General features: G+C 38.4%; 1 protein-coding gene across 1 annotated transcript in view; it reads left to right on the top strand.

The window, feature by feature from the left end:
* GABRG3 (gamma-aminobutyric acid type A receptor subunit gamma3) overlaps nucleotides 1–24308 on the top strand; it is a 420264-nt gene that overhangs the window by 355273 nt on the left and 40683 nt on the right. Inside the window, exon 6 of the mRNA XM_087967117.1 lies at nucleotides 4666–4803. Within this exon, the coding sequence (XP_087823243.1) occupies nucleotides 4666–4803 (138 nt within the window). The remainder of the gene's footprint in view (nucleotides 1–4665; nucleotides 4804–24308) is intronic.

The following is a 24308-nucleotide window of genomic DNA, read 5'->3' as shown; positions in this document are numbered from 1 at the left end:
TAATCATTTTGTTCCAGGTACAGTGAAGATATTTAATTTTTATGTTTATTTACCCAGTTCACACTTCACAAGGCTACATGAAACCAAAGTGATACTTTTTAGAATTTTGTGACAATCTGTGAGTCAGAAATGTGCACAAAAATATGCACCTTAAGACAAACAATGCATAATATTATACTGAGGGAAAATGTCAAAAAGTACATATTCTAAAAGTGCATATAACACAAAGCAGAAAAGTTGTTCTATGTAATTATATACCAAATTTATAGGTAAAACTTCCCTTTACCTCAACATATAAACTTTATAAAGTAATGTAGAACAATTGGGAAAGTGAAATGAACAGGATGAACATTGACAGATTTAACCACCATTTAATTATTCTCTATCAGTGATTAATTCTGTCCCGACACCTCTCCATTAGTGCCAATAGAGGAACAAACATGACATTCAAATAACTAAAGTTGTAGTAAAACAATTTATAAAAAGCAAAATAGAAATAAAGGCTTGGTTAGTTTGATAGAATAATAGAAAGTTCTGTTTGCTGCAAGATGGTATCACAATATATAACGAGGCAAGGGGCTTAGATAAAATATGTACAACGTAAGATTAAAGTAATCAGGTATATTTCACCCAGAAAGAGTTTAGGAAAGAAAATAATTATAATGATTTTAAAATTTTAGGAGACTACAGTGTAAGTGATAAAACAGATTAGTTCTCTATTGCTTTAGAGAGCAAAACTCAAAATAATGGCTTCAAACTAAATGAAAGAACATGACAACGAAATGTTGGGGGAATTACTGCATGGAAAATTAGTTTTGACAGTCAGACAGAGTAAGAAGAGCCTCAGAAGGCATCACATTGCAATTTATTATAAACACTGTAACAGTCTGTTATTCTGCGGTGGTAACAAGTACTGGATGAAATCTAGAGATCCTGACAATTACATCAATCTAATTAAGAATTCAGATTATAGTTTTAGAGCTTCTGATCCAAAAACCCACATGAGTACAGGCTCATGACTTGTTATTTATCTTACGGAAATGTTGGTCTTGTGATTCAGTGTATGTGGCCTATGCTGTTTAAAAGATGGTGATTTCCCATTTTGCATCATCACAGTCTTATAGCAATAGCAATACCACTTAGCCTTATGTACTGCTTCATAGTGCTTTACAGCCAGAGGTGGTATTCAGCAGGTTCTGACCAGTTCTGGAGAACCGGTAGTGGAAATTTTGAGTAGTTTGGAGAACCGGCAAATACCACCTCTGACTGGAGATTTTACAGTATCCTTCCTCTGCCACACCCACCAAGCCATGCCCAGTAAAAAAATGTGAATCCCACCACTGTTTACAGCCCTCTCTAAGTGGTTTACAGAGTCAGCATATTGCCCCCAACAATCTGGCTCCTCATTTTACCAACCATGGAAGGCTGAGTCAAACCTTGAGCCGGTCAGAATCAAACTCCTGGCAGTAGGCAGAGTTAGCCTGCAATACTGCATTCTAACCACTGAGCCACTATGGCTCATATGACTGGAGCAATTCCAGTATATACACCTCATATAGATAATTTAGCTCATAAAATTTGTACTTCCATTTGATTACTCTTGAATTCTGTATCCACTGATAATTCAATACAATCTTACATATTATCTCCTATATGTTAATTATATACACACACACACACACACACACATATACACACACATGTTTATACGATATATATATATGGTTAAAGGCTCCCAGTTAATGCAGAAAAGCTAACACAAGTAAGCAGCAGTGATGATACATTGAAAACAGAGAATTTGAATCCTAAAGTACTCATTCTTCGGGGAGATATAAATGCTATAACACATATCTTAAAGCTGACTTCTTAGCCCTAAATATGTTAATATAATCTATCTGGCAATACAGTAAATTGCCTTCTTGGCCTTTTTACCAGTCAACATCCTGAACTATAAGTAGTTTTGATTCATAATTGAAAAGCCTGTACAGTATAACTGTGACTCTTTAACATTGATTGAAAATAATGAATGCCATACTCCAAAGACACTTATATATAATTTTAAGAGGTAACAGATTAATGTCTTGTGGGCATCTTTCATGCTATAGAGCAAATTGAGAAAACTGATTAGTTTAATATAGTAAGAGTTCATAAAATGGTATGTGAATTGTTAGGTATATACTATAAAAAGATTAAGATACTTAATGCAACAAGTATAAGAGATAATCTATAAACTTAGAAATTTCAGAAGTGTTTCTGTAGCCTAAGTATGTTATTGTAACAATTTACAATTATTATTTAGATGTAATAGTCTGTTAAAACTGAGGAAGTGAAGACTTGCATTTAAATTCATATAAAAGTTTGTAATATTTGATTGGGCTTCACTACAATCCTACAGAAATATGTCTTAATCAGACAAGAGTTATTGTAGTCCATTATTCTTAGCCAGGATTCATTATTGTAGTCCATTATTCTTAGCCAGGATTCATTATTGTAGTCCATTATTCTTAGCCAGGATTCATTATTGTAGTCCATTATTCTTAGCCAGGATTCATTCCCAACTTTGTAATTCAATATATTTTTAGCTGGGAGCCATGTCTGTACCTGTGGAAAGCATTTGTTGCTTCATGCAAATTATCTGTTTATGAAGATATACATATCTGCAAGATATATTGAACCATTAAAGCAATAGGCAAAGTGATCCATATGTTCTTAAACAGCTCTGATTTCAGAGAGCCTTCAGAAAACCTCTAGCAACTGATAAGTACTGCACAATTAAAGTGACAATGGAGTCATGCATGCTATTTTTTTGCTTTTATTTTGTTTTATATTCTTGTCTAATAAAGAAAAGTTATTCATTTCTATATTATCTATTTATTTCCTTGCTTCTTTGACTGGAAATTACCAACTTCACTGTTGAATAAGATAGAACTGGCCCAAACAGACTCTGTTGCAAACCAGGGGTCCTTGGACTCCTGTTCCAGGTGGCAGTCATGGTTAGCAATGCCTTTCAGTTGTGCACCTATTGCACCCATTCATGGACCAGGAGACTACTTTCCAGCATTCATGTCCCAGTCACATCTTGGATGGATTATTTTATGTGTTGTACAGGAGCTGTCTTTGAAATACACCTGGAAACTAAAGCTGGTGCAAAAAGTAGCGCAGGCGTAATGTGCATATCAAAATTAGTACGTTAAACCTTTACTCTGTGACCTTGATTGGTTATCAGTTAGTTTCCAGGCTCAATTTGAAGGGCTGGTTATGACTTATAAAGATCTACAAGACATGGAGATGGATTATTTGAAAGACCATCTGTCTCGTTATATTTATCCATTCCATTAGACCTGGCAAATGGGATATGTTATGGGTCACATTCACCAAGATTTTCATCTGACAGGAGCCAGGACCTGCGATGGCACCCATCTTCTAGAACAGCGGTCGCCAACCGGTGGGCCGCAGCCCACTGGTGGGCCGTGGAAAAATTTTGGTGGGCCGGAGAAGAAATGGCCCCCAAAAGCAATTAATCTGGGCCGCGCAGTTCTTGTGCCACCTGGCTCTCCGAGGCACCCAGAGTCAAGCCCCTGAGATGCATGTGCCAACCAGCTCCTACACCTGCCGGTGGCAGCAACAGCAGTCCCCTCCCCCAGCGCCCACTGTCAGCTCTTCCCCATTAGTTCTCTAGCTTTGAATTGCTCCCGGCTCTCTCTCTTTCCTCCTCCCCCCGCCCACATGCAGGCAGGAAAGGAAAGGGAGACGGAGCTGTGCACAGCTCTCCCCTTTTCCAGTCCTTGCTGCCTCTCCCAACATCGAAGCCTCGGAAATGCAGGCAAAGCCGCCACAGCGGTAGCGTCCTGAGTTGCCTTAGCATGCTCGGTTAGTTAAGAATCGCCCTACCTAGAGAAGGAAGTGGTGCTGGAGGAGGAGGAGGCAGTAATGGAGAAGCAAGCAACTCAGGGTGCTAACACTGTGGTGGCTTTGCCTGTGTTTCTGAGGCTTTGATGTTGGGAGAGGCAGCAAGGGCTGGAAAAGGGGAGAGCTGTGCATGGCTCCATCTCCCTTTCCTTTCCCGCCTGCACTTGGGTGAGGGGCAGGAAAGAGAGAGAGACGGGAGCAATTCAAAGCTATAGAACTAATGGGGAGATATATAATGTATATTTAACATAAAAATTATATTAAATATATTAGCTTTTTTTAAAAAACCGTATTCGTGGTCCTCGGGCTTTAAAAGTATGAGTTTGGTGGTCCCTGAGATCCAAAAGATTGGCGACCTCTGTTCTAGAACATTATCTTCCCTGAAGTTATATTGGGCCCAATCCTGCTGGCCTTTAGGAAATTCCTGAAGATATCGCTGTGCCATCAGGATTGGGATCCCTTAGAGGTTGTGGAACTACAAGGTAGCTGTATTGTTTGTGAATTGTTAGTTGGCACTCTCCTATTTTTTTATGTCTTTGGTTAATCACTTTTCATCATTTAACTTTATATGACTATAATATTTTGCTGTAAGATGCCTACAATCACATATGAGAAAGGAGGAGGAGGAGGAGGAGGAGGAGGAGGAGGAGGAGGAGGAGGAGGAGGAGGAGGAGGAGGAGGAGGAGGAGGAAAAAAGTGTACTGTTCACATTATGCAATATTTACCAGATATTTGATGCTGACTTTTAATTTACAGATGGCTATCCACAAGAAGAAATGGTTTACAGATGGAGAAAAAACTCAGTAGAAGCTGCAGATCAGAAATCTTGGAGACTTTATCAGTTTGACTTCTTGGGACTCAGAAATACTTCTGATGTTGTGCAAACATCAGCAGGTAATAAATAAGAATTTCCTGTCCTGGAGTGATAGTTGTATATCCTAATATTCTTGGTTTCATAAACATAAAATTACCATTCAGTACTCAAATGAATCCACTGCTTGAAATGCCAATTCAAGAAAACATCTCTCCTGTACATGCACATCTATCTGGAGACAATGAGGGAAAACCCTTGAAAGATCCCAAGCTGAAACTTCTGAAAAATCTATGCTTCACTACTTCAAGCGCCAGGTTCAGAAGAATGCTTGATTTCTTCACAGAAGTTTTTTGTCAGCTCTAGTGTGAACCAGTGAATAGAGATATCTTTTTTTCTTTCCTTCATAATAATGCATTTAGAATGCAGGTGTCATCTAAATAAATAAAAAGTAGATGAATTTCTCCAAATTATGATTCATTATCAGTGACTCTCAACTTAGTGTTTTATAAATTAATGGACAATTGAGAAATAACTGACCTTGGTAATTAAGTGAATGTTCATTTTCAGGAGCAGTATGTTTTTGATAATCAGATATGAGTGTAACCAGTTTTAAGTGAAGTGTTCCGTCATCCAGTGATATATAACTTTGGGTTATTTGGTGATCTTTGAGCTTGGTGGTCTTTTTACAGACATTTATTAATAATGGTTAACACTGATGATGTGACCTAGCTTGATAATGGGTTTTGTAGCAACATCCTGGATTAGATAGATTTTGGTCTGGCCCATTTAGATGATTAGGTGTTGCTCTTGTAGTAGTCCTGACCATCTATTAAATCAAAGGAGAGTTACAATTTTAATATATGTTCTGTTAGTATTTGAGAACATGTATGCATTAAAACCACTTACTGTGTTATTGCTGGATGTCATAATGAACAGCCCAGTTTATTGGATAATCTGCAGTCTTTGACAGGTGCATTCTCAGGTCAGATATGGATTTCAATCTTATAAAAATCTGCCACTGTCATAGAGAAATCCAAGTCTTAAACAAGTCGATTGGATTTTTTATTTCTGTCCATCTGTCTTTTCATTTTTCTTCCATTCTTTAATTGCTTAATAAATAGCTATTTTTCACATTTTTGTCATTTAGTCTTGATGTTATTTTTCATTCATGCGTCATATCATTTTTAAATATAGTCAAAGGAAATTGCAGGTAGCAAGATCACTGATAGTTGATTATTGTTGAACAGCCCGGAGTGTATTGTATTAGCTGAACCAGTTAAATAAGACATTTCCCTTATTATTCAATCTTTTCTCCAGGGTTTGGTAGGATGTGTTTTTCCTCTCCTCCAAAACATTTTAAAGACCTGGAAAATTGCCAAGGTAATGAATGCTTTTCCCCCCATTGCCCTTATCGACAGACTTTAATTTAAACTTAATGGAATTCATTTTAGCTTTTGCACAAACTATTGTCCAGCGTGATAGTAAATGCAGAAGTATGCATGGGGATCTATGGATTATTAACCACTCTAGAAATTAGGATGTGTTTAATTGTGCTCAGGGAAGGAGTTCCACTCCTACTCATGGTTAAACTTTGTGAAGAGAATGCTATCCTGATACCAACATAATATTTGTATATCGTAAATAAACCCAGGTTGGGAAGGAAAAAGAAAAAAGAAAATGCCACACTTTTCTAGATTGCTATGCAGGGAACCTTGAATAACTCATAGCTACAAAGCTTGTAACACAGACACAGGCTCTAATGATACACCCATATTTCTCTGCTTTGAGAACTTAAGGATAGATAGACTATATAAACCATTCTAAAAGCCATTAAGACAAGATAATGCTAAATATTGACTGGTCCAAACAAATGTACTCTTATTCCATAAGCAATTTTTTTTTCTTTTCTGATTGCTACATAGAGTTACAAATCTCCTTTATCTCCATGTCGATTTGAAATACCCTAAGATGTAGGAATGGTCTTAGGAATTTTTGGACTCCTAAACAAAAAGGTCACTAAGATCCCATATGGAAGACAGATCTTTATAAAGCTGTTCCTCTTTTTGAGCTCATGATATTAAGAAAGTTAATGAGGCACCTCGTTGATTATCTGCTTGTGATACTGTTGTTCCTTTTACCGGAGATCTGAGTTTTCTGAAGGGAACATGTTGAGGGTTTACTTACTAGAAATAGTCTATATCTAATGTTACTATATATATCAAGCCTTGGAAGTACAGTAGTTATAATGCCGATTGCAAACTCTGCCCACAGCCTAGAGCTCTATCCTGACGGGGCTCAAAGTTGACTCAGCTTTCCATCATTTCTAGGTTAGCAAAATGAGAACCCAGATTGTTGTTGGCAATATGCTGGATCTATACCCACCCCAGAATTCTGTAAAGTACTATGGGGTGGCATATAAATCTATGTGCTATTGCTACAGTATGTATAAAACTCTCTTTATAATGAACTTTAACTGGGTGAAATGGTGCATCATAAGGCAACAATTTTTGAATTGAGGTTCCTCAAATGGGCAAACTTATAGAATGTGTTCAAGTCTGGAGCCCATGATTTTCTGACAGTATGAAATTTGGGGAAGTTGTGGCTGCTTTAGTGCTACTGGGTGCTGCACTGCTGGTTATTTCTGCTTTCATTTGATCTTCATTTTCAACATCCATGACAGTTTCTTAGCCTATCTTGCAATCCTTCACTCCCTCCCTCACCCAGAAGCAACCATTTTCCTACCTGCTGGGAAGGGAAGGGAAAGGAAGGACAGGACAGGACAGGACAGGACAAGGAAGAAGGAATTTTTGCATACCTTTTCTGGTGTCATGGATCTGCTCCCGGACTCCTCTCCAGATGCAAGTTCAGAGAAGGAAGGTGACTTTGAGTCTTCAGATGAAAGCGTGGAGCTGAGTATTGGTCAGGATCAATGCTCAGAGAATGCTAGCCTGATGAAGCAGCCTCAGATGAGTTGATCAGATGAGTAACAGGCTGAGGCTGAGGCAAGATGGCCACAAGGCTCCAGGCTAGGAAGGAGAGCAGCTGCCAGCTGTTAGCAATGATGAGGTGGAGTCTACAACTCCTCCTGATCCAAGGACATGTAGAGTAGGGAGGAGATAGGTACAATGCCAGTCAGCTAGACTACTCATGAGGAGGTAACCTTGCCTCTCATGAAGGGCTGCACCACTTAATTACTTAACCCAGCCCTGAAGACTTGAGTGTTGCTGAAGCAACATGCCCAGTTTTGTACCTTGTGTTGCTCATGCCATGTATCCTGGCCTGTTTGACTCATGCACTTCCTTCCTGGACTGTGTGTGCGCCCATTGGACTCGAGTACCCAGTGGCCAAGGGGTGCTTTCTGAGGACCTGTTTTGTTTTGATAACACATTAAGGTCATGAATATGCAATTGTATGAACAAGTTAATCCATACACTTATCAGCAGTTACTCCTTATATCAATCCTAAATGAAATATTATAGCTGCATAAATTATTTCAAAAAGTTACACTTCTGTTGTGAGAAAAATTGGAATAAAAATTACTAGGTGACTAACTCCTAGAACTTAAAGCCACTCTTGTGTAACTGATGGCTATTGTACTCAGGAAGTTACAAGTTAAGCACAATCAAAACATTATAAATAATTCAGAAATTTAGCAGATCAATATATCATTGCAAGTCCTTTAGCCCTGACTTACATCAGTAAAGTCTGATATTGTAATATGAAGTGATGAATTCTTCAAAACTGAAATTAAACACATCAAGGTATGTGCTTTCCTGCTGATATTGGAACACATTGTATTATAACAACAAAACACTGATATATAACAGTGATATGTGCTGCAAACACATCAATAATGCATGTCAATTGATAAAGTCTAGTACCTTGCTAAAATGAAATAAACATATCACAAAATCTTCTGATTATACAGTTCAGTGATCACTTACAAATGAAGTCAATGCATAAGCAAAAGACTAACATTTTGTGGATAGTTTCCAATTCTTAAAATAGGAATAAATTGAAAACTTTTCAAGATGCATATTTATAAGAGCCACGGTGGCACAGTGGTTAGAGTACAGTACTGCAGGCTACTTCTGCTGACTGTTAACTGCCTGCAATTTGGCAGTTCGAATCTCACCAGGCTCAAGGCTGACTCAGCCTTCCATCCTTCCAAGGTCCGTAAAATGAGGAGCCAGATTGTTTGGGGACATAGAGCCATCTTTCTGGGCATGCCAGCCATCACCTGTTGCTTTTCTGGTTTCTGGTGCTCCCCTGTGGGTGTGCATGTGCACACACTCCGGTTTTGGCACTCGGTGCCGAAAAAGTTCGCCAACACTGTACTAGGGTTACTAGTACTAAAGTACCATAATTATCTATTTATTTAGCACATGATACCAAAATGATAATGTAAGACTTTAAACAAATAAAGAAAATTATCTTTATTACAAGAGCTGTACTAACTTAAGAATGACATTTATTTATAGAAATGAATTCCTTGAATATTCTTGAATATTTTTCATGCATATATAATGAATATTTATTTCAGTTTTGCAAACTAATCTTTAAATAGCAGATCTAGAAGTTGTGTTGTAAATTGCAGGAACATGCACAAACATATTTTAGTTAAGTTAGCTAAGGTAGAAATGGTAAAATATTTTGGGTAATACAAGCATTGCATTTGATATCTTTTATTAACAGACGTTCATGATGTTAGTCTTATGATTAAGAAGGCACAAATGTATTTATGATGCAGATTAAGGTTAAGGACCTAATTGAAAATAGAAGACAACACAAAAAGGGAAAGAAGAGGTTTGAATCCTGCATATTTTAATTCATAACTAACCTTCTAGGCAAGAATACAATTCCAGAAATGCACACTATGCATGTAGAACAAGACAGGCCTAAATCTGCAACATAAAATCAAAAATAAAATAAATAGAATAATATCATAACATAGAAAAATAGAAGGGGAGTGGAATCCTACTTCATATATATCTCCTTGTTGCTCTTTGTAGATATTTCCTTCTGATTTCCTCACTCTTCCTCTTGGTTGATTCACTTTCTACTACTTGGAGGGAGCAATCAAAATAAAATGGTATCTCTTCCCAGGATGGAAGACAAGCAAATAAGAGCAACACTTTCACAATAAAAGCAATTACTCTCTTCTTTTTCGAACCTTCAAAAGAGATAAACTTTTCTTTTCTTTATGGGCTGCTCAGAGTTCAGGTTTCCTGAGCTTTGCTGGTTTCTTGTCAACTATCCAGATTGAGAAGTGTTGCATCTGAACTTTATCAGGATGAGATTTCTCCCTTTTCTTACATTCTCTAAGGACTTTTTATATAGAGTCAGTAAGAAAGTATATTATTACTATTATTATTATTATTATTATTATTATTATTATTATTATTATTATTATTATTATTATTATTATTATTAATAATAATAATAATAATAATAATTCATTAAGCATAAACATAGAACTGAACATTTAAAAATGTATCACAAATATCACTGACTGGCGCTGATGGTTGATATGGGTATCAACCAAGTATCTTCTTAAAATGTACGATGTTCTGAGTAGTGCAGTGTTTTGTAATTCCGTGGGTGTTATTGCAGGAAGCTGCAATTTCTTGATGTATTTTGTAAAATTTTTGGATATGGTACCGAATGCCCTGATGACAATGGGTATCACTATTACATGTTTCATCCATAACCATGTAGTTTCAATGGCCATGTCGTGATATTTCGTGATTTTTTTCCAGTTCTTTTTCTTCAACTCTGATGTCTCATGGTACCACAAGATCTTCACCATCTCATTTTTGACATTTTTTTCCCACTTTATTTTCCCATGACTTTTTGGATACAGGTAGGGCATATTTTTTACACAATGACCAATGGATTAATTTAGCAATTCGATCATGTCTAGCTTTGTAGTCAGTTTGCTCAATTTTGCTGCACTCACATATTAAGTGCGAAACAGTTTCAACTTTGTCATTGCAAAGTCGGCAGTTTGGATTGTCAGTGGATTTTTGTATCTTTGCTTTCATGGCATTAATTTGTAGTGCTTGTTCTTGAGCAGCAAGTATTAAACCTTCCGTTTCTTTCTTGATGGTTTCTCTCTTAAGCCATGCCCATGTCAAGTTGTTATCACATTTTCCTTCAATGTTTTTCAAGTGCTGTCCATTAAAAGCTTTGGTTTTCCATCCATTTAATCTATCATCCAGCTGTTTTTCCTTATATTCCACCTTTGTTTCTTTGTTTTTATAATGTTATTTGTTTTCATAGCCTGCAGCAATTTTTCTGTACTTTGGTTTACATAGTCAGTCAAACTTCATTTTTCTTCTTCTACAGTTTCATGGATTTGCAATAGCCCTCTGCCCCCTATTCTTCTTGGCAAGTATAACCTGTCAATGTCACTTCGTGGATGTACATATTCAAAAGTTTATGCAGGTTTCTGCAGGTCCAGGTTTTCCAGTTCGGCCAGGTCCAGGTTTTCCAGTCCTGTTGATTATTCCAGCTGGGTAGCATATCACAGAAACTGCCCATGTATTATTGGCTTTAATTATGTTTCCAAAATTCAGTTTTGAATTTAATACTTTGTGGACCCTCCTGATGTATTCCTTTTGCATTGACTCTTTGACTTTTCCATTCAAGATATTATCTGTTTTCAATATGCGTAGGTATTTGTAACCGTCATCCTTTGCTAATGCTTTCATGGTGGTTCCATTTCCCAATTCTATTCCTTCTATTTTTTCCATTTTTCCTTGCTGCATGGATAGTATAGCACATTTTTCAAGTCCAAAGTTCATTCTGATGTCATTGCTGAACAATTGAACTGAGTTGACTATTGATTCAAGTTCAGTAGGACTTTTCACTCATAGTTTTAAGTCATCCATGTACAAGTAGATGGTTCATCTTGCCATGTTGGCTTGAGTTTTGGTGACCCAGTTTTTTGTTTCATAGGATTATTTTCAATGGAATTAATGCAATGTTGAACAGTGGTGGCAAAAGTGAGTCCCCTTGAAGATTCCTCATCTGATATTGACTTCACCAATGTTATCTCCATTTGCTGTTAGAACTGTTTTCCATTTTTGCATACAGTATTTGCTTTCAAAAATGTACAAATATTTTCACTGATTCAAAGTTTTTCAGACTGGCATTAATCCAGCTGTAGGGTAATATGTCAAATGCCTTCTTGTAATCTATCCACACCATATTTAAATTTATTCTTCTTCGTTTTGCATTTTTAGTACCATTTTGTCAATGAGCACCTGATCTTTTGTTCCTCTTGATTTTTTTGTAATTTCTTTTTTGTTTTATTGGGTACAAACTGTTTTGCATCAGATGATTGAATACTGAATTTGCTGGTACTCTTGTAAAAAGTTTGAATGTTGTTGGCATACAAGTAATTGAGCGATGAGTTGCTTGGTTTTATGCCCTTTTCTTAATCTTTCATTATCAAGTATGTTCGGCCAGCTCTTAACCATTCTTCACGTGTTGCATTTTGAAGCATTTCATCAAATTGAGTTGCCATGTGGTGATGGAGGCAAGTCAGGTGTTTTAACCAGTATCCATGCAGTTCGTCCAGGCCAAGTGCACTCCAGTTCTTGACTTTCTTTACTTGTTGTGCACCATATCAGTTGTTATTACAATATTCTCCATTTTGTTTCATGTTGTTTGTTTGTGAATATCTTTGATCCAAGAGGCAGTTTTATTGTGTTCCACTGGGTTTTCCCACAGTTGTTTCCAAAAGTTCAAAGTTTTTTCTCTAAATGGGTGAACATTAGTATGGACTCAATTTTCATCAAGTGACTGGTAGAAGAGGCATTGGTTTCTCCTGAACTGGACATTTTCACAATATTGTTTTATTCGTCCTTCGTATCTTTCAATTTTCTTTGCTGTTGCTATTACACATTGTTTTAGTTCTTCCATAATTTCTGTTATTGTTTTTCCTCCAGGTTGTATTTTTTGTGTAAACTATTTTTCAGCTTTTTATTATTTAGTTTTCCTTCTTTCAAGTATTTCAAATTGCTAATAATAATAGTTATTATTATTATTATTATTATTATTATTATTATTATTATTATTATTATTATTATTATTATTATTAGGCATTTTTGTCTATTGAGTCATTATCAAGAACCTGGGTAGGAAAATCTGGTGGGGTTACAGATATCACAGGATGGAAGCAGAGATGGTATTCAGCAGGTTCTGACCAGTTCTGGAGAATCGGTAGCAGAAATTTTGAGTAGTTCACAGAACCGGCAAATACCACCTCTGACTGGAGATTTTACAGTATCCTTCCCCTGCCACACCCACCAAGCCACACCCACAGAATCAGTAGTAATAAAATTTGAATCCCACCACTGGATGGAAGCTGTCCTCTGTAAAGCCACCTTTTGCAATTGACTGATGGCAAAGTTCTCAATGTCCGTGGTGTTCAAGGCATTTGTAACTATTGGTACTACCCTTGCTTGCCTTTGCCACAGTCATTCTATTTCTTTTTGTAGGTCTTTGTATTTTATTATCTTCTCTAAATCTTTCTCTTCTCTTCTGCTGTCCACTATCCGGACTTTTTTGTCTTTCTTATTGACAGTTGTTAAGTCTGGGGTGTTATATGGCAGCTGCCTGTCTGTTTGAATCTAAAGTCCCAGAGCAATTTAACTTCTTCATTTTCTATGCCTTTCTCTATTTTATGGCCCTACCAGTTTTGCTTGCAAGTAAATGATATTTCTTGCAGATTTTCCAATGCAACGTTGCTGCTCCTTTGTCATGCCAGTGCTAGCAATCAGTCTATATGACTTTCTTACAGCAGCTTATTAGGGGATCCACTGTTTCTTCAACTATATTACTATTATTGTTGTTGTTGTTGTTAACGTATAGAGATTGCCAAATCCCTAATGACTCTTGGTGTTTCACAGATAATTCATAACAAACAAAATACAAATAAAAGAACGCAACTAAAATGCCCACAAACTTTTGAATAATATCAAATAGTTAATTTATCCAAACCACAATGGCTCTGGAGGTTCAGAGCCAAATACCCTCCTGTTCTGAGGAAACTCTAGAAGGCAGCTAGGGTGGACATTATGAGAAATAATTCCAAAGAATCAGAGCAGCCATTGAAGGGCAGCACCTCTCCAATGTGGAATGCTGCCAACAGGATTTTTTTTCCTGAATAGATTGAACTTGCTCAACTGATTCCAAGAGGGAAGTTGATCCCGCAGATAAGTAGGCGCCAAGTCACATAGGACTTTATAGGTTAGTATCAGCACTTTGAATTGGACCTATAAGCCCCTCCCACTTCAGGAGTCACCACTGGCTCACCAAATGAATCTGGGGAAAATCTATTCTGTGGACAGCCTCCACCTCCATTCTAGCAGAAGTCTTGAAAAGGTTTCTCAGGAAGAACCTCAAGCTGCAAACTTATATCAGATTGTGCTACCCCATCAAAAGACACAAGTATTTACTAACATATTTATGTCTCCTTGTTTGCAATATGATTAACAAAATTGTCATGTTTCCAGCTGGCGTGGGATGCAATTTTAGACACATTTACCTAGAAAAAGCATTCAGTTTGGTGAGATCTTACTTTTGAGTACAGTATTAATAATTTTTATTCATTGCTCAAACAAGCAGCTTCATGAAAACAATACAATAGAAGAAAAAGATGCTATGTTAGCATGTACATAAGCAAATATATCTATTAGGTAATTCTTTAAAATGAACATCTGTGCTGCCTTTTCATGCCAAATCCTAAATTGTATGTTGAAGATATTTCTTTTATGAATATTAATAGGTCTTATCTGTTTATAGAATGTTACTGACATTTTTCAAAGCCCCACTGGCTCCCACTGAGTCTTAATGTGCATTAAGACAATGCTTGTCATATGAATGAACATAATTGGATAAATGCTCTGGAGACTAAGCTTTTTATCAGGACACAATTTGTAGAAAACTGGGTACACTATGCATTAATGAGGTTAACATCTTCAAAAATATTCATCTGATCAGTCCAGATTAATGCTAGTTTACTGTTAATTTTAAATCCAACTTAACAGTCTAGCATGAAATTTGTACAGTTAGTCCTTGATGTATTATCATAATTGGGACCAGAATTTCATTGCTAAGCAAAGGAGTAGCTAAATGAGTCACACCCTATTTTACAATCTTTTTTTTTTTTTTTTTGCCATGGTTGTCAAGCAAATCACTGCAGTTGTTAAGTGAATCCAGCTTTCCTCGTTGCCCTTGCTTGTTGGAAGCCAACTGGAAAGGTTGCAAACTGTGATCACATGATTCAGGCTGCTGTAACCATTGAAAATGCATACCAGTTGCCAAACGTTTGTTCACATGACCATGGTAAGGCTGCGATGGTCATAAGTGCAAAGACCAGTTGTCACTTTTTTCAGTGTCATAACTTTGAATAATCATTAAAAGAATGATTGTAAGACAAGGACTACCTGTACTACAGGTGAAATTCAATACATGTGGATGCATTTGAACTACATTCTGCAATGAATTCTGCAATACATTATGCAATACATTTGAACTACATTCTGCAATGAAGAGTAGCATCATGTTCACATCAAATACCATGCTTCCTTTTATATTGTTAATCTGTAGATCTGTAACAATATGCCCAGACTCAGAGCGCAGTCTTATTTTTTAGTTCTATGGTAAACCCTTATGTGCCATCTGATGGGTCTAGTTGTAGATAGAGAGAAGGGTCCTGATTTGCACTCTGTAGCAATGGAGTATTAAGCTGGAATGGGCCAACAGCTTTTAGCCTCGCTAAGGATTTACAATATTTCCCACTTCCAACGTATACATATTAAAGCATGGCATTCTATAAAAAAATAAATAAACTGCAGTCAAATTTGGAAAGTTGTGGCTTTCCAACAGAAAACAACTTCTACCTTATTGGAAACACATAAGATCAGTTACTGAGGGCCAGCTGGATATCTGGCTCTAAAACCTTGTAGTCTTGCCATGTTGTGTTTTTTTTTTTTTTTTTTTCCATTCCCATGAATATTTCAGGCTTCAACATACTGGATAGAATGGTGGCAAAAACCTTTGCTAAGGAATTAATCTGATTTTTAAACATTATTTCTCTTCATTAAAACCCTTGCTCATAGGTGTCTATGGAGAGTCTCAGACATCCAGGTCCTTTGGGACCTTACTCATAGGTTTTCTCTCCTTGGGGAAACTAAGTTGAAAATAAGACATTGTTCCTCTCTCGAATGTGCTTTCTTGTGGCTTTGCTAATGCTTGAAGCATTAGCATGGAGACTACAGCTCTAGCATTTGAACTAATGCTTTTTGTTGTTGTTGTTGTTGTTGTTGTTAAATGCATATGAGTTCCCCTCCCCACCTGGCATTATCCAGATATGCTGGCATTACAGTCCCTTGTTGGCTGGGAATTCTGGGTTTTGCTGGCTTATCAATATGGAGGACATCAGATGGGGATAAAGTGTTTCATAACAGAACCAAATTAAATATATCTATTTCTTTTGTTTCATTTATTAATATGGGTTTTACAAAGTAAATTTGGGCAGGGATTATATTCAGTATAATCTTTAAGAACATTCAAGTGCCATAAGAATTCCTGGTGTCCCCCCCCAGTGAATTAGCTAATTATAACATCAAACATAGAACAGCAGCAATTATTGATTAGTAATTGCTATTGAAGATCAACAAACATAGCTGAATGGCAATTCCAGGGTAGGGTATCTGGTAGCATCCAGGATCTGGTTTTTTTTTTTTTTTATGATAACTAAAACAATACAAATTGTCTCTGCAAGTCTGAGATGCCCTCAACAAGATGATTCTCAGTTCCTGCTTCTCCATTCACTCTCCTAGCTGATTTCTTTTCCAATGATCTATGTTGATGAAATGGACCTACTGAACATCCTGAATTGCTTGCTGTCCCAGTTCAGTTCTATGCATCACTTGAGCTCTCTTTGAATTTAGTGACAGGTTCTTCTGCATAGATAAGCATAGGAGTGTGCTATTAAAATGTAAATTAGCCTCAGTATCCCTGTTAATTTTAATTTCAGTATGCAGCTATACTAAGTGTAGCACTCGTGGGCTACATTTTCAGATCTCTGAATCTTGCCTTCATTTGCATTCTTATTAAAAATATAGTTATCTTTAATATAATGTACTACTGTTCTTGTTATGTTCTAAGTAAGAAGAATGTGTAATAAAAATGTAAATGTGGAAGCATTTTAATCTATTACAAACATGACTATGCTCCCCAAAAGTTATTCTTCAGTGCAGACATTTGCTAAATCATTTGATTATAGCAGCTTCTACAAATATACATGCATACCTGAGTTTGTAAATGAGAGATGCAACTATAACATTCGTGGACCTCAGGTCCTGTAGATATGTTGGATCATCCAGTGATACCATTTATTGATTCATTATAATAGATGATCCCAAGAATTCAAGAGCTAGATTAATATTAATAAGGATGCATTGGTGAAAGCTTCCATTTAATTTACTTTTCTGACATGCAGAAGGCAGCACTGTCAAATTAAGGTGGCCCATTTTTGAGTTTTATCAGCTAGAGAGTTAGGATTCCTATCATTGTTTGTCCCTTGATCCTTTTCTTACTCTACCTAGTAGGTCGTTTTAAGTGGCTCACAATCATTTCTGACTAACAATTAACTTCCCATTGGAGTTCAAAAATTTCGTTTATCCATATATGGAAAGTTTGTTTCCTGATTAGCAGAAAGGATCTGTTTAAGTCTCACACACTTAATGGGAATTTAAAGGCAGTGATTTTTCATGCTCTGTGAAATGTTTTTTTAAAATATATCACCTTGGCAATGCAATTATCCAAAGAAATAGGGTTAAAAGACAGTTATTGTTTAGCAAGTGAGCTTAACAGTAATGATCCATTAAGAGAAAATGTAAATGGTATTTCAGGTACAGTATAGTATGAGAGCATAGTATCTCAATGTGGTAAAGGCTGTCAAGTAGTTTCTAAGCCTCAATTGTAGCCTTACAAGATTTTTGGATTGTGTGAGGAACGATCCTTTCCTAACATTGTCCTACTGGAACTCTGCCTTTCTTTTTGATGTAATCTAGCTATTCATGTTTTGTATACCCTCTATATTTTCAAGAGAAGCAGAATTCTATTCAACTGTTTATGCTATCATTTTTGTATGCTTGTTCTGGTATAGTGAAATATTTTTGTAGCTAATATCTATTGAGAATGTCTGCCTTAAGCTGAGCCAAAGCAATTCTTTTGAAGAACATTGCTGAGAGTGAAGAACAACACTGTTGATGGTGCCAACATGTTTCCCTTTCAGTGCTTTTTCTACATAGCCACTGAAATTATTTCCTCTGCATTTCCTTCAGTGATTGGCATTCCCCAATTGCCATCAGTGAGATCATTTCATGCCACATTTAATTGGCTGCAAGGTATTGTGCAGAATCCAATTTTAGGGATCATACTGGAAGGCCAATGTGGCTAATCTGGGAAGGCAGAAGCAGAGGAAATGTCATCCAAGCCATAGAGGCAAGGGAATGGGAGGAGGCCAAGTCATGTTTGACTTAATGCTGCAATTCTATAATTGCTTCAAGAGAATGTAAGAGAGCTAGTTTGGTGTAGGGTGGTTAACATGTTTGCCTAGACCAACCTTAGGCATGAAAAAACAACTGGGTGATCTTGAGCCAGCCACTCCCCAACTTTTTGTCATTTCCTTTCCTTAACTGATTTCCTTCAGCAAGAGTATTTGGCATTTCTTGATGTAGTCATTCATGTACTCTTGGCAATACAACTGATCAATATCACTTTCTGGGTTTAAAGGATGGTTCCTGTTCATTATTCTTCTGATCCAAATATCAAGTTCGATGTGGGTCCAGTCAACTATTTGTGTTGTATATTGAATAACAGAGACTGTCCAGGTATTGATTCCTTTAATGATGTTTTTCACTATTTAGCTTTGATTTTGCTGAGTCCAAACATTTTGAAATAATTCTCAATACAGCAAGGGTGGCACTAAGTTGTTGTTTAGCTTTGTTGTTTTGGAACCTGGGCACTTTACCATCACTGATGGAAAAATGAATTATGTTTTGTGTCAGAGAATTATGCGGGATGGGGTGTGATCAGAATCAAGATGAAGTGCAAATCTTTATAGTAAATCCATTATACAGAAAATCAGTGGTCACAATGATGTAGCAGTTACACAAAATAGCTTCCAATGATGTATCATTATCCCACCTATGAATGTGACACTGTATTGACTTCATGACCAACAGCCAAACATTAATGAGAGATTCCAAATATCAGGAAAAGTAGTAAAACTAGTCACTATATGTTTATAATTTGTTCGGCTATTAGTCATTACTATGTAATGCAGTTAATTAATTATTTGCATTGACTACTAAATTTACTATTTAAAACAGAAACACTTTTTCTTTTCTAAAGATTTTTATACTTTGTCTGTTTCTATATTTTACATGTATTAATCAAAAGTGGCTGGAAGTTATAGTTAAGGTTTCACAAGATTAGCACCAGCTCATTTAGTCTTCCTGAATAATTAAAACCAAATACCTGCTCTTGACAAACAGAAATGACAGATTTTAAATCAAAATATGTATGAATGCTTTAATACAGGTGAAACTTGAAAAATTAGAATATCGTCCAAAAGTTCATTTATTTCAGTAATGCAACTTAAAAGGTGAAACTAATATACGAGATAGACTCATTACATGCAAAGCAAGATAGTTCAAGCTGTGATTTGTCATAATTACGATGATTATGGCTTACAGCTCATGAAAACCCCAAATCCACAATCTCAGAAAATTAGAATATTACCGTGTTTCTCACATAATAAGGCCGGGCCTTATTTTTTTTTGACCCCCGAAAAAACGGCTAGGACGTCTTTTTGGGGTGACTAATTCTCCCCCTTGCATCCTCGGGTGGGTGGGCGGGCGGCGACAGCTTGGATATTCGGGAGACCTTCGGGTTCGGGCCACCGTTGCTTTCCCTTCTCCCTTGCTGCCCTTCTCCCTTGCTGCTGCGGCGTTTGGCGCAGCCACGTGCGGCCAGTCAGTGCTTCTCCCTGCAACCGGAGCCCTGAGGAGACACTTGGCTTCAGGCGCTCCCGTCTTCCCTTTGCTTTCGAAGGTAAAGCGAATTATTTTACAAAGCCTCCCCTGCCCAGAGGGCAGCCCAAGCCCACGTGGGAGGCTAATCTCCGGGCCTCTTCCGTTCCTCCCCGACCTCCCTCGCTGCGCGCCTCTGGCCACCGCTCCCTTCAGCCCAGCGAGCTCTTCCACCACAGCGGGCGGCTGCGGAGCAGCAGCAGCGGAGTCTGAGCCGCTCGCAGCGGAAGAGCCACCACCCGTAGCCGAAGCGGGAGAACAGCGAGGTTAGCGCCCGCCAGCCCGGGCGAGATTTGGGAACGAGGGGCAGGAGGAGGCACGCACACACGCGGCTCACTTTCCCAGCTTTGCCCAGCCCTTACGGCTCTGGCGCGGCCCTGGCAGGATGAGCGGAGGGTCCGGCGGGAGGCGCTCGCTGCCTGCCAGGGCCGCGCCAGAGCCGTAAGGGCTGGGCAAAGCTGGGAAAGTGAGCCGCGGGTGTGTGCGTGCCTCCTCCTGCCCCTCGTTCCCAAATCTCGCCCGGGCTGGCGGGCGCTAACCTCACTCGTTCTCCCGCGTCAGGCTACGGGTGGTGGCTGTTTCGCTGCGAGCAGCTCAGACCCGCTGCTGCTGTTCCGCAGCCGCCCGCCTGGCCTTTCTTTGAGGTGGAAGAGCTCGCTGGGCTGAAGGGAGCGGCGGCGTCAGAGGCGCGCAGCGTAGGGAGGTCGGGAGGAACGGAAGAGGCCCCGGAAATTAGCCTCCCACGTGGCTGGGCTGCCCTCTCGGGCAGGGGAGGCTTTGTAAAATAATTCGCTTTACCTTCGAAGCAAAGGGAAGACGGGAGTGCCTGAAGCCAAGTGTCTCCTCAGGGCTCCGGTTGCAGGGAGGAGCCCTGACTGGCCGCACGTGGCTGCGCCAAACGCCGCAGCAGCAAGGGAGAAGGGGCAGCAAGGGAGAAGGGAGAAGCAATGGTGGAAGGTCTCCCGATATGAAGTGCCCCACCAACGCAGGCAGCACCATATCCGGGCATGCAACAAAAGTACTTACTAACGGCAATCCCCCCCCCGCTCTCCCCCCCCGCTCTCCCCCCCATTTCGCATGTTTAATATGGGGCTTAATTTGGGGGGAGGGGCTTAATTTGATTTTATGCCAATAAAACATGGTGGGGCTTCCTATTGGTGGAGGCCGTATTGTTGGAGAAACATGGTACATACAATCAATAAAACAAGGATTGTACATAGAACAATATCGGACCTCTGAAAAGTATAAGCATGAAGATGTACTCAGTACTTGGTTTGGGCCCCTTTTGTAGCAATTACTGCTTCAATGTGGTGTGGTATGTAAGCTATCAGCCTGTGGCACTGCTGAGGTGTTATAGAAGACCAGGATGCTTCAATAGTGGCCTTCAGCTCTTCTGCATTGTTTGGTCTCATGTCTCTCATCTTTCTCTTGGCAATGCCCCATAGATTCTTTTTGGGGTTCAGGTCAGGCGAGTTTGCTGGCCAATCAAGCACAGTCATCCCACGGTCATTGAATCAGATTTTGGTGATTTTGGAAGTGTGGGCAGGTGCCAAGTCCTGCTGGAAAATGAAGTCAGCATCCCCATAAAGCTGGTCTGCGGAAGGAAGCATGAAGTGCTCCAAAATCTCCTGGTAGATGGCTGCGTTGACCCTGGACTTAATGAAGCACAGTGAACTAACACCAGCAGATGTGGAACACAGACTGTGGAAACTTCACACTGGACTTCAAGCATCTTGCAGTGTGTGCCTCTCCATTCTTCCTCCAGACTCTGGGTCCTTGGTTTCTAAATGAGATGCAAAAGTTGCTCTCATCAGAAAAGAGGACTTTGGACCACTGAGCAACAGACCAGTTCTGTTTTTCTTTAGCCCAGGTAAGACACTTCTGACGTTGTTTGTTGTTCAGGAGCGGCTTGACAAGAGGAATACAACATTTGAAGCCCATGTCCAGGATCCATCTGTGTGTGGTGGCTCTTGATGCACTGACTCCAGCCTCAGTCCACTCCTTGTGAAAGTCCCCCAACAATTTTGAATGGCCTTTTCCTGACAATCCTCTCCAGGCTGCGGTCATCCCTGCTGCTTGTGCACCTTTTTCTTCCACAGTTTTTCCTTCCACATAATGTTCTATTAATGTGCTTTGATACAGCACTTTGTGACCATCCAACTTGTTTTGCAATTACCTTTTGAGGCTTTCCCTCCTTATGGAGGATGTCAATGATGGTTTTCTGCACTACTGTCAGGGCAGCAGTCTTTCCCATGATTGTGATTCCTACTGATTCTGAGAGACCATTTAAAGGCTCAGGAACCCTTTGCAGGTGTTATGGCTTAATTAGCTGATTAAAGTGGGACACTTTGAGCCTAGAATATTGAACCTTTTCACAATATTCTAATTTTCTGAGATTGTGGATTTGGGGTTTTCATGAGCTGTAAGCCATGATCATCTCAATTATGACACACTATGGCTTGAACTATCTTGCTTTGCATGTAATGAGTCTACCTCATATATTAGGTTCACCTTTTAAGTTGCGTTACTGAAATAAATGAACTTTTGCATGATGTTCTAATTTTTTGAGTTTCACCTGTATATATAAAAGCAAACAAAAAACCCTTAAACATGTTCAAAATAACTCCTTTTACATTTAGTATCCATCAATATTATTGTTCTCATTTTTGTATAAAAAGAAAAATCACTGACAACCCAAACCTCTATTACCAAATAGTACATTTAGATATTGATGCAGTTATTTATATAACAAATCACTGTTCAGTCACAGAATTTTATAAATCCAGGCTTTCCAGAAGCTGAGCCTCTGCAGTTTCTATTCATTTGTACTCTGGGATATTCCATAGTGATCTATAATTTCAGAAGTTAGTGATATGTTATTCGGAAACTTGGTGTTCCTTGTAGAATGCACTGAATTAATCAACCGTTCTATAGAAATCTCGATGGAGTAACATCAAGAGCAAGGGGAAGGTAATTGTGCAATGTACTATTTGATTTCCCCTTTCAATTTAGTTGAACTAATGGAACAAAAAAAATTCTTGAATTTCCCCATCCTTTGTTGAAAAGATCAATCAAGAGAGGCAGACCAGAAAGGAAAACAATATTGTCTACCATGGTCCTTATCAGCCTCACTTTTCCTCAATAAAAGAATATTTCATTTGGGATCATTGGGAGAGGAACAACTGACGTAAGGCAAGAGAGTATGAAATTAGTTTGCACACAAGCTAAAAGGAACTCTACTTGAAGGATTCCCAAGAAGTATAGGTTTCATGATGTAAGGAATTGGGGGCCCCAATGCAATCTTGAACTCTAGCAGGGGAATTCGTTCATCCTACACTTCTAGATTAACATTACAGATGGATTTAAGATGAGAGGAAAATATTTTTCTTGGGTCCCAATGAATTGTATAATTCAAACCTCTCAGATTGATTCTGGCACCAATAATATAAACAAGAGAACATTTAAGCAGCTCTACTCTGAATAATGTCTTTGTCTATGAGATAAAGATAGTGCAGACATGATGCAATAGCAATTCTGAAAGCTACATAGCTCCAAAATTAATACAGAAAGATAGAAGTGGTTAGAAAGGACTAGCAGGAAAGGGAATGGCAGAACTGGAGGTTGGAGTGAAAAGAAGGATCAGCATAGAAGAAAGTTTTCTGATTTGAAAACCACTGTATGACTTTTCAAGTTTTAAGTGAAAAACAAGCTACTTCTCCCAATGATCTAAAAAGGACATTGTACATTTCCAGGCTGTCAGGGTCTATATATGATCTATATAGAGCCAATTTGATGTAGTGGTTAAGGCATCAGCCCAGGAGACCCACAGTTATAATACTACCTTAGACACAAAGCCAACTAAATGATCTTGGGACAGTCACCTTCTAAGAAGGATAGGGAGCAGGTAATAGCAAGCCCCTTCTGAAAAAACCTTACTCCCCCCTCCCCCCCCCCAAAAAAAAAAAAACTTCAGGGACTTGTCCAGGCAGCCACCAAGAATCAAAACTATTTCAAAAGCAGCAACAATAATAAAGATTCTACAAAAGTTTAGGAACTGTGAAGCAATTGCCCTAAATAATACACGATTGATGGACAGTAGTCATTAGATAGGCATTGCTTAATGGCTATTTCTATTACAAATCAACCTGGTTATTTGGCCTAGATTTTTTTTTCAAACAAACAAGCAAACTAATTAACTAACTAGGGCAGTTTGGAGAGCATGACAATAGGTCAGCATTCCCTTTTAAAATTTCAATATTGTAAAATAGTTCAGAGGTTACTACCATAGATAAATACACAAAAACTTCCCTGGTGAAAGTAGAATAATAGGCATCTGCAGGGACAAGGTGAGGGTGGTTTAAAAAAAACATGTATCATACAATGCAAGTTCAAGCTTGCATTCTCCATATATATATTATCAAAAAAAAGTTTGCATTGTGTTGTCATTTTATTACTTCGATGTCATCATA

This window comes from Notechis scutatus, chromosome 5, assembly GCF_049901735.1.
Source record: "Notechis scutatus isolate UNSWTSFEM ecotype Mainland chromosome 5, rNotScu1.2, whole genome shotgun sequence".
Classification (NCBI taxonomy): domain Eukaryota; kingdom Metazoa; phylum Chordata; class Lepidosauria; order Squamata; family Elapidae; genus Notechis; species Notechis scutatus.
The sequence above is the reverse complement of the archived record's forward strand: the minus strand, read 5'-3'. Positions and strand labels throughout refer to the sequence as shown.